Source organism: Ahaetulla prasina, chromosome 4, assembly GCF_028640845.1.
Source record: "Ahaetulla prasina isolate Xishuangbanna chromosome 4, ASM2864084v1, whole genome shotgun sequence".
In the NCBI taxonomy this organism is placed as follows: domain Eukaryota; kingdom Metazoa; phylum Chordata; class Lepidosauria; order Squamata; family Colubridae; genus Ahaetulla; species Ahaetulla prasina.
In genome coordinates, this window is record NC_080542.1 from 101085512 (window position 1) to 101097224 (window position 11713).

Sequence of the window (11713 nt, forward strand, 5' to 3'; positions counted from 1 at the left end):
AAATTGTGAAAGTTGAGGTCCACGCATCGTAAAATTGCCGAGGACGAGGAAAACTTCTCTATAGTTTCTAGTTCTATCATTTAGGGGTGGGATTATAGGAATCCTTTTGTTATTACGTAAACCAGAGTTCTGGCTTGCTGATCGTCCCCTCCCCTCCCGCCCCAGCAAGAACGTGATCCTCCCTCTTCAACCTGGGGTCTCATTGGTCACTCTTTTTTTTTTTTTTTTTTGACGGAATGACACCGCCCTTCAAATCCATGAGCAACGCACACAGGAATTTCTTTCTTTGCGTCGTTTTACATCTCTATTTTTTTTTTGTCTTTAGTACGAGTTCTACCTCGCTCGTTCTTATTGGATATCATGCCACGAGAGATGTTGTCAAGTCTTATTATCTTGAATGCTTATTGGCTAGACACCATTCGTAGCTTCAATCCGGAACAAATAAGGTGGTGCTGTGTTTTTTTTTTTTTTTAGTGCCGTTGCCGGTTTTCCTGGACACGCGGCCCTGTCTACGTTTGACGGAGGGAGGCAGAGAATCGCGCTGCGACATGTCTGTTTTCCACGACGAAGTTGAGATAGAGGACTTCGAGTACGATGAGGACACGGAGACCTACAGCTATCCGTGCCCCTGTGGAGACCGCTTTCTTATTACGCGGGTAAGAGGATGAGCGAGCCAGTCATTTCTATGTACAAGAGACATTGCATGTTTACGTGGACATATCTCACCTTGGAGCAAACCCTCAAAATACAGATTGTTCTTGACTGTTCGGCATGTGGGAAAATAGAAATGTGAATATAGGCAGCCATCAAGCCTATTGCCTTTCCGTCTTCCTCAAGCTAGACTCAGAAGCATTGTTTTTCAAATCAGCAACTTTAAGATGGGTGGATTTCAACTCCCCAAATAGCCAGCACGCCAAGTTTGATCAACATTGCTTCAGCGCTTTACAAACATGTTTGGATTCCAAGCACTCCTGGATTAGGATTAGGATTATATCCAGTATATCTAGAAAGTGTCAAATTTGGGAGGGGCTGATGTGTCTTCTGTGTTCAGTCAAGGTGAGTTATAAAATATTGTAATAATTTATTGCAACTGAGATGTTCAAACAGGCATTGGCAACTTGGTGCTCTGTTATAGGGCAAGGCAAATCGGATATAATCTTATTACATTTAAAAGAAAAAAGATTGATAAGCCTGAGAAGCTTTGGATGGACAGAAGCATTTTAATGCAGTCCATCCTAACCTCAGTTTAAAAGTCAGGACCTGTAGTTTAATCTTAGCACAAAATTAAATCAATCAATACAACATTAAGTAATGTAGACTTTATGTTCCTGAGGCAAGGATAGACATTCTTCAGCCGTGATGGAACTATTGTGGGTATTTAATGCTCTTTTCTGAGTTGAAAGATTTCTTCAGAATGTTACAACGTGGGTGAGTCCATCCAAGAAAATGTCCACATTTACCCAAGCTGTGCATTTCAGCACTATGATTTTGGGAAATAATTTGTATGGATATGGTTGAAAAGATAAAAATTTATTTCTGATCATAGCTATTTGAGATCTATTATTAGTTCCCTTCTGATGAACACATGCCCTAAACCAAAATTAGAAAAGCGTCTAAATAACTGAACTGCTGAGATCTCAGAGGGTAGAAAGAATTAAGTATTCAGCGGGTTTTTAAAATTAAACTTTTAAATCAGTCCTATATAAATATGTTATGACAGCCTTTATTGTATATTATCATGGTAAGTATGACCAGCAAGAAACGTTTTTTCAGAGAAGATAATATTGATAATCACTCAAACAAAATACTCTGAAGGACATCTGCCACCTAAAGCAGTGCAGAATTTGTCAATAAGTGAATTATTGAGCTAAGTTCATGGCCTTTAGGGGAAACTTTAGTGGAATTTTGTTTTGGAGTTCTCTTATTTGGAGTTCTTTTCTCTTGAGAATTCCAAAACAAAATTGAGACTCAGATTATATATAATAAATTAACATTTCTTTTCTCACTCTTTCTTGGGTGCTCAACCAGTTGTAATATTATACGGATTCATAGAAGACATCTTTAGAAATCAAAAATACTTAGATTTTGAGGTGAATAAAACATTGCTTTTTGGCAGAAAAATTAGCATATGGACAGTTGGATCTGGATCCAAATACAGCTTTGGATATACCCTGATATTCTACCTATTCAAATTTCAACATGTTCAGTGAATTGAGACCCCGTACAGTTGTGAGAAGCGTTGTGATACTTCAGAATTATCTAGCAGACAGGACTTGGATTTTGCCCTCTTCTTTTTACACATTAAATGGCATGCTTTATTAAGGGGTCAAATTCTTATGTATTATTGCAGGAAGATCTGGAGAATGGGGAAGATGTGGCGACCTGCCCAAGTTGTTCACTTATAGTCAAAGTGATCTATGACAAGGTGAGGAATAAGGAGGGATGAATGTTGTACTTGTTTTAAACTGCTGTTTTCACAGATGGTGACATATTATTTATTCAAGATCAGTAACCAGCAAAGATCATCCAGCTCTGATGCTAAGATGTTCTACTCTCCTCCCCACCTGAAAGGAACTCTGATTCAACTGCCAGTTGCCTTATATTAACACACACTGATGCTAAGGAGTTAGACGTTCTACTCCCCCTCCCCACCTGAAAAGAACTCTGTTCCAACTGCCAGTTGCCTCACATTGCATTACCTCAGTTCAAACTGGCAGACATTCCACTCTTTCATTCAGGAGAAATCTTGGGTTCCTTTAAATCCATAAATCTGCAAGTATATTAACAAAGGGTCTGACCAGGCAGCACTCACCATTGAAGATCTGGACAAGGTATGAGGCAGAACGATATATCAGCAGCTCTGAGGCATCCTGGTGCATTCTCTGCTTCCCTATTCACGAAAGGTTTCCTCCTGCTATGCACCTTGCTGTACATCTCAAAAACAGCTAGAGAGTTTATTTTACTGAGGACAATGTTGTTGAGAGGATCAATAACCCTCCAAAAACAACACTTCTGGCGTTTTTTGAGCTGTTCAAAGTCAATGCTTTTACAAGGACCCTTTTATATTGTAAAGTTCCAACTTACTACATATGGAAAGGCAACCAGTTCTGCGGGAGGAAACAAGGAAAGTACCAAGTTATCTGGGGGTGAAAAAAGATAAGGTTTTGGGTAGAGTGTACACCGTCCATCCCAGTAATGCTGAGTACTACTACCTATGCTGCCTCTTGCATGAGATCCATGGCCCCATGTCATTTACTGCCCTAAAAACTGTGCCAGGGGTACTTCAACTGACATTTCAAGCAGGGTGCAGTGCACTTGACTTGCTGGAAGACGATGCTCACTGGAATCGCACTGTGAAAGAAGCCTCCATCTCTGACTTTCCAAACAAAATCTGTGAGCTGTTTGCCATCATGTTGGTTTTCTGCCAAGTTGGAGACCCTCTAAAATTGTGAGAGATATACAGAGAGAGTCTTGTGGAAGATGTTACACAGCTAATGGAGAGAGATTGTGGAGATGCCCAACTGGTCCTCCAAATTGTTTACAACCAATGCCTTATCCTTCTTGAGGATATTGTTATATCCATGTCAGGTAAAACACTCCTATACTTCAGATTTCCACCACCTTCACGAAAGCAAGGAGCCATTGCCAGCAACTGTCAGTACCTGAATGAACTGTCTTATAATAACATTCAACTGACAGAAGCAGTTGCTGTGATTGTTCCAAAATTAAATCAAGAACAGAGGAAAGCCTACGATGAAATCATGCACAGTATTGCTTCTGATTCTGGGCAGTTGTTTCTTGATGCTCCTTATGGCACTGGCAAAATGTTCTTTATCTGTTGCTGGCCAAAATTAGGGATGGAAGGAATATCGCCTTTGCTGTTGCTTCCTTGGGAATTGCAGCTACCTTGATCGATGGAGGCAAGACGGCTCAATCTGCCTTCAAGTTTTCTCTCAACCTGAATCATTCTGAGTCTGCAGAATGTAACATCTCTAAGCAGAGTGACATGGCTCAGGTGCTTTGAGAAGCCAAAATTATCATGTGGGATGAGTGCACCATTTATTTATTTATTTATTTATTGTTTCAATTTCTATACCGCCCTTCTCCCAAAGGACTCAGGGCGGTTTACAGCCAAAGTAAAGACAGTTAGTACAATTTTTAGGACCAGTTTAAAAGGAAAATTTAGAGTTGGTTGAAGAACTTAAAACCAATAAAATCCCTTATTAAAACCCCACTAGGCCAGTCCTGCACGGTGAAACAAAAATGTTTTCAGCTCACGTCGAAAGGTCCGAAGATCAGGGAGTTGACGGATACCTGGTGGTAACTTGTTCCAGAGGGTTGGTGCCCCCACAGAGAAGGCCCTCCCCCTGGGCGCTGCCAGCCGACATTGACCATGACTTATAAAGGAAGTATTGAGGCTTTATTCAGGATACTTCAGGACATGAGGGGCAGCAACCGTCTTATGGGTGGCGTTATGGTGCTTTTGACTGGTGACTTCAGACAGACGTTGCCTGTTGTGCCATGAGGAACACGTACAGATGAAGTCAAGGCCTGTCTCAAATCATCCATCTTTATGGCCTAATGTCAAAGTCCTATCCTTGAGAGTTAATATGCGTGTCCACCTTCAATGTGATTTGAGGGCAGAAGAGTTTTCTAACTTATTACTTGATATTGGTTATGGTAAGCTTTTGGAAGAGGAGGGAAAAATAATTATTGCAAGTAATCTTTGCGATGTTGTGAGAGATCTGACCAGCTTGATTGACAGAATATACCCCAACATTCATCAGGCTGGAGTGGATCGTGCTTCATGGCTGAGGGAAAGAGCTATTCTCACTCCAACAAACGACTCAGCCAACAGCATCAACAACTTTCTGCTTGAGAAGCTGTCCACTGGTATTAAGTGTTTTCCCATGGTATTAATCTTTTTCAGAGATCTTGTTTGTAGAACCATTGTTTTATCAGGAAATTACTTTTTGTCATTAAAATAAATGATTCATTATTTGGTTGTTTATATTTAATTAATACCAGCCTTATATTAATACATATGTAGTATATTTGTGTATTTATAATATATATGTTAATATATTATTGTTTTTTTAATTTCAGGAACAGTTCATGTGTGGTGAAGAAATCTCACCACTTACAGAAAGCAAAAAATTAGTTAAATGCTGATAATCATTGAAGAAATAATGCTCTTCTTGAATAGCATGGCAACAATTGGACAGAAAGGACACCTGTTCTGAAAACTTCATGCTTTATGCTTTAATAATTTATTGCTTACCAGCAGCTACTTCAGTTCAAAGGTGAATTGATGTGGTGAAAAAAACTATATTTATTTGTGCAAATAAGAGATATTTGAAAGTAGTGAGTAATCATCAAGTTTAAGATTGGACGTGAAGATGGTAAACATGCATTTGGGTATCATGAATGCTTGTTGAATGCTTCTATTGAACCTGGACTCTTTGATTCTTCTGACTAAATACAAAATGTAAACTACTGGTTTTGTGTTTTAACAAAGAAAAACTGCAGCTTTTTTAAAAAAGGAGGAGACAGCAAAATACAAATTACCAGGCTTATAATATGCACCATCTCTCAATCAACTGGAACTATAGACTTGTTGAAAAACACAGTTTGTAGTTTTTTTTATGGAAGATTACAAGATATAGAGCAATGATGTCTCAAGAGGGGAGTGATATTCCAGAAAGTGAAGGCTACCGCAGGAAAGGTTTGCTATCTAATCCATCCCCCACATATTTGTTCCATATGAGGGTATGATATTCTAAACAGCCTTTTCTGGATAACTATCATGCTCACTGAATTGGGCAATATGAAAGAGCAAAAACTTACTTATGTCAGTCCACTCTAGTCATGTAAACATTAACTAAAGTCCCTGTCATAGCATCCATTGATGTCATAGCAGGGATGACTACAGTTCAAAAATATCCCTCAGTGGAAGAGTATAAAAACCTGAATCAATACCAGGACTAATATTAGCAGATTGGCTGGATGTTTACTCATGACTAGTAACTGTTCTGTAGGATTTAATCTCAACTTGTTTCTGTCTGTCAGCTTGTTTCTCTCTCCATCCAGACCCTTACAGTCTCTAGACACCAGTTCAGGACTTTAATGGTATCTCCAGTTCCTGGGATGATGATGTAAAATTAAAAGTAATCAAAATACTGATGAAAATTGATCCTGAAGTGATATTTTCCAGTAGTATTATGTAGAAATTTAACAATGTAGGGGAGAGCACTCAGACGTCAGATATCATATTGGTATTTCATGAGCATATTCTCCATGATCACTGTTTAAAACTGCAGTTCAGATAGGAGCACAGCAATGGAACCTCCAGTTCTCAACCCTTGTAGATGGTCCAGAGCAGTGATGGGTTGCCACTGGTTCTCCCTGGATCGGGCAAACTAGTAGCGGTGGTGGCAGGAGGCTCTGCCCACCTGCCTGGACACTTATGTGAATACGTAAAAGCATCACATACGCGTACCTACAAGAAAACCAATAGCGATGGGATTTGCAACCCACTACTGGTCCAGAAGGACACTGTGTTTCATTGGATCAATTGCTGCTGAAGGATTAATAGGATTTAGGAAATTCACTCAACCAGTCCAGGGTTCATCAGAACTATAAATGAATCTTGACTGGCAATATCCATTTGATAATCCATTTCTTCCAGGATCCTCTCGAGTTGATTTGCTGTCACCTTAATAAGCTTCCCCAAAAAGTTGAAAACAAGACAAAATTTATCAAGCATAACTTGGCTCAGGTATATCCAAGACAAGATCCACTACTGCATTTGTCAAGGCAGGCAACGTTATTGCCTCTCAAGCATTGATTACTTCCTTGATTCCATTCTCAACTTGCCAGACCACCCAAAAGACTTGGGAAAGCTGTGGTTCAAGCCCAGTAGCAATGGAATTAAAACTAGAGAATCCAAGGCTCACAGTCCAGCATTTGTTTCTTTCAGTGGCCAGCCAGATAGCTCTGATTGGAGATACATAGTCCTCCCACTATTACCCACCCAGAACTGATATATGAAGTAATACTGAATCTTGGGGATAAGTAGTTCCTGATAGATGTGTCTCCCAATATTTTCTCCAATGCTCTTTTAAAACTATACTATTTACTATAGTATAGTAAATAGTATAGCTTAATCTTGTATCTTACTACATATTCTGTAGCAGTAATGACTCCCAGTGCTCCTTTTCACATTTTCTAGCAGGCTGGCAATAATAAGTCTCTTCCAATGTACACCATGGTGACTATCAGCCAGGAGTGTGTGAGTCTGAAGAACAGGTACTCTACCTATAACACCACCTCTACAACTTTTAGTTTGAATGTGTTGTGTCAAAAATAACCTTTGTGGAGAAAGTTACAACTATGTTCTGGTTTTGAATAAATGTGGTTTCATCATAGAAGCAATACATTAAGGAGGGGATATCTTATGTAAATAGTGTTGTTCCCTTACAAAAACAAGATGAACAGTTCAGCCTTCCCCAAATGCCAGTAAGCCCCATATCTATTTACCTTTGGCTGTTACCAGAGCATCTTGAGAACATACTTGGCTGCTGCTTTAATTTTGCTTCATAAGAAAGTGCTTGGTGCACATTAGCTACAATCTGCCAAATTTCTATGATGCAGCTGTTAAGGGACAGTAGCTTAACAATATAGAAAACTATTTGTGTAAAAGAGAAAGGTCGTATATGAGTACGTGGTTGCGTATGCATCCTCTTCTGGAATTACAACAGAGTGATAAACTAGGGGTTATTAATTAACATTAACAAAATTTGACTGTAGTGAAAACTGATCTCGTGTATCTATGCAATTATTAGCGTAGCAAAAAGTATCAACAGGTAGAAAACCAAATTGTGCCCTACAGTAAAAATGGGAAAGGGGGATTTTTGTGTGTGTGTGTGAACTCGATAGAAAGACAAATATCCATTTCTCTGCATGCTTCAGTTTTGATTATTTTTGTATTGATATGCCAAGCTGCCTTTTGACAATGGGTTGTAAATAAACAGCTTCTTGGAAGACCAGACTTTCTTTTATTCCAACAAGCATTGCTGCACATGCTATATATGTTTAATTTCAGGGGAAATATACTACTCTTCAGTGGCTATACTTTCATGATACTTTAACATCACACCGCACTTGAGAAATAATATATTTTTTCATTAAACTGTGACTTTCACAGTGATAAAAACACAAAACTTTGATTATCAATATATGTAGCTCTTTCTTAGGAAAAATAAATAAATCTAAAAACATGTATTTTCTTGATTTTGTTGACTTGGAATGTAGGCAGATATATATTGAATACATGCAGAAATAATATGAGATATGATAAACATACCAGATGTTTTTAATTGACGAAATGTAGATTTCGTGTTTTAAGAATTTTCAGGTTCATCTTAATATGAGCAAAGACAACATTTATTAGATATTAAGTTGAAATGGTCTATAGACTTATTGAGTAAACTATTTACTATTATTGTTTAAATAATTTCCATAGATAAATACTTTAAAACTTCAATGTTCATATTGCAGCCAATAATTTTTTCTGCTTTCTAATATACAAGGAATCTGTTCATGAAATCTGTTTGCATTTTAGTAAGCTTGAAGATTTTATAAATGGAACAGATACAAATTTAACAAAGTATATACCAATTTTATCTATATTCATTTATAAATATAATAAATTAAAATTAAAAACAACATAGTGTTCTCTGTACTTTGCTTTCTAAAGCTATATATAGCTGATACAGTTACTGAAGGGATAAGGTAGCTCCTCTTTACACATACAAATGTGAGTTTATAGTTTTATATTTTTAGGAAGACTTCATACATTTTAAATAAATAATTATTTTGTCTACAACTATAAAATTTATTTTATTTATTTATTTTTTAGATTTTTATACCGCCCTTCTCTCGAAGGACTCAGGGCGGTTCGCAGCCAAAATAAAACAGTACTAATATACATAATAAAAAATATTATTAAAAATCTTATTAAATATCAGGCCAGATTAAAACTATTTAAAACATAAAAACCCCAAATAATTTACACCAGAATATTAAAAACTGCTAAAAATTTCTATGCCAGTCCTGCACAAATAAATAGGTAGGTCTTCAACTCGCGGCAAAAGGTCCGAAGGTCAGGTAGTTGACGTAGTCCTGGGGGAAGTTCATTCCAGAGGGTGGGAGCCCCCACAGAGAAGGCCCTTCCCCTGGGGGCCGCCAGCTGATATTGTTTGGCGGACGGCACCCTGAGGAGACCCTCTCTGTGAGAGCACACGGGTTGGTGGGAGGCAATCGGTAGCAGTAGGCGGTCCCATAAGTAACCCGGTCCTAAGCCATGGAGCGCTTTGAAGGTAGTAACCAAAACCTTCAAGTGCACCCGAAAGACCACAGGTAGCCAGTGCAGTCTGCGCAGGAGTGGTGTTACATGGGAGCCACGAACGGCTCCCTCTATCACCTGTGCAGCTGCATTCTGAACTAACTGGAGCCTCCGGGTGCTCTTCAAGGGGAGCCCCATGTAGAGAGCATTGCAGTAATCCAAGCGAGAGGTAACCAGAGCATGAGTGACCGTGCATAGGGCATCCCGGTCCAGGAAGGGGCGCAACTGGCGAATCAGGCGGACCTGATGAAAAGCTCTCCTGGAGACGGTCGTCAAGTGATCTTCAAAAGACAACCACCCATCCAGGAGAACACCCAAGTTGCGCACCCTTTCCATCGGGGTCAATGACTTGCCCCCAACAGTCAGCCGCGGCTGCAGCTGACTGTACCGGGGTGCCGGCATCCACAGCCACTCCGTCTTGGAGGGATTGAGCTTGAGCCTGTTTATCCACATCCAGACCCGTACGGCTTCCAGACATCAGGACAGCACTTCGACCACTTCGTTGGGGTGGCCTGGGGTGGAAAAGTACAGATGCGTATCATCAGCGTACAGTTGGTACCTCACCCCAAAACCACTGATGATCTCACCCAGCGGCTTCATATAGATGTTGAACAGGAGAGGCTAGAGAATCGACCCCTGCGGCACCCCACACATGAGATGCCTCGCAGTCGATCTCTGCCCCCCTGCCAACACCGTCTACAACTGGTCAGAGAGATAGGAGGAGAACCACCGATAAACGGTGCCTCCCACTCCCAAACTCCCCAGCCGATGCAGCAGGATACCATGGTCGATGGTATCAAAAGCCGCTGAGAGGTCTAATAGGACCAGGGCTGAGGAATAACCCCTGTCCCTGGCCCTCCAGAGATCATCAACCAACGTGACCAAAGACGTCTCCGTACTGTATCTGGGCCGAAAGCCGGACTGGAACGGGTCTAGATAGACAGTTTCATCCAGGTATTGGGGTAGTTGACATGCCACCACACTCTCTACAACCTTCACCACAAAACGAAAGTTGGAGACTGGACGGTAGTTTCCTAAAACAGCTGGGTCCAGGGAAGGCTTCTTGAGGAGGGGTCTCACCACTGCCTCTTTCAAGGCAGCAGGGAAAACCCCTTCCAACAAAGAAGCATTAATAATCCCCCGGAGCCAGCCTCATGTCACCTCCTGCATGGCTAGCACCAGCCAGGAGGGGCACTGGTCCAGTAAACATGTGGTGGCATTCAACCTCCCCAACAACCTGTCCATGTCCTCAGGAGTCACAGAGTCAAATTCATCCCAAACAGTTTCAACAAGACGAGTCTCCGACCTCTCCCCTGGATCTACCCAATCTTGATCCAACCCATCCTGAAGCTGAACGATTTTATCATATAGATAATCACTAAACTCCTCGGCCCACCCTTGTAAGGGGTCCTCCCGCTCCTCCTGTTGAAGGAGAGAGCGGGTCACCTGAAACAGGGCCGGGCGGTTATCTGCCGACGCAATGAGGGAGGAAACGTATAAACGCTTCCCTTCCCTCAATGCCACTAGGTAGGTCCCACTATATGACCTAACTAGTGTCCGGTCAGCTTCCGAACGGCTGGATCTCCAGGCATTCTCTAGGCGTCTTCTCCGGCGTTTCATCTCCCTTAGCTCCTCGGAGAACCAAGGAGCTGGTTGAGACCTACGCCGAGTTAGAGGCTGCAAAGGCATGACACGGTCTAGAGCCCCAGCTGCAGCCAGTTCCCAGGTCGCGACTAGTTCTTCAGCCGTGCCGTGGGCCAGATCCTCGGGAAATGGCTCAAGCTCCATCAGGAACCTCTCCGGGTCCATCAGGCACCTGGGACGGAACCAACGTATTGGTCCCGTCTCCCTGCGGTGTTGAGTGGCGGTCCAAAAGTCAACCACTGTCCAGAGATAAAAATCAGATCCAGTGTGCTTCCCCCAATGTGAGTGGGCCATCAACTACTTGAGTCAGGTCCAAGGCCGTCATGGAGGCCATGAACTCCCGAGCCATCGTCGATGACAAGCCGGTCGATGGCAAGTTGAAGTCCCCCATGACCATAAGTCTGGGGGTCTCCACCACCACCCCGGCAAGCACCTCCAAAAGCTCGGGCAGGGCTGTTGTCACGCAGCAAGGAGCCAGGTACGCGATCAACAAGCCCATCTGAACCCTATGACCCCACTTCACAAAGAGGGATTCACAACCAGCTATCTGAGGTACAGTGGTCTCCCTCGGTTCTAGACTTTCCTTAATAACAACCGCCACCACCACCCTCCACCCCTTCCTTGGGCCCTCGGCTGATGAAATTCTCGGAAAACCGGTGGGCA

The 11713-nt window shown here is 41.6% G+C and overlaps 1 protein-coding gene across 1 annotated transcript; it reads left to right on the forward strand.

The window, feature by feature from the left end:
• Positions 1-296: 296 nt before the first annotated feature.
• DPH3 (diphthamide biosynthesis 3) lies at positions 297-8048 on the forward strand. Its single transcript, XM_058183027.1, has 3 exons — positions 297-656; positions 2351-2425; positions 5107-8048. Exons 1-3 carry the CDS (start codon positions 549-551, stop codon positions 5170-5172), a joined length of 249 nt encoding a protein of 82 aa, XP_058039010.1. The 5' UTR covers positions 297-548; the 3' UTR covers positions 5173-8048.
• Positions 8049-11713: the final 3665 nt, after the last annotated feature.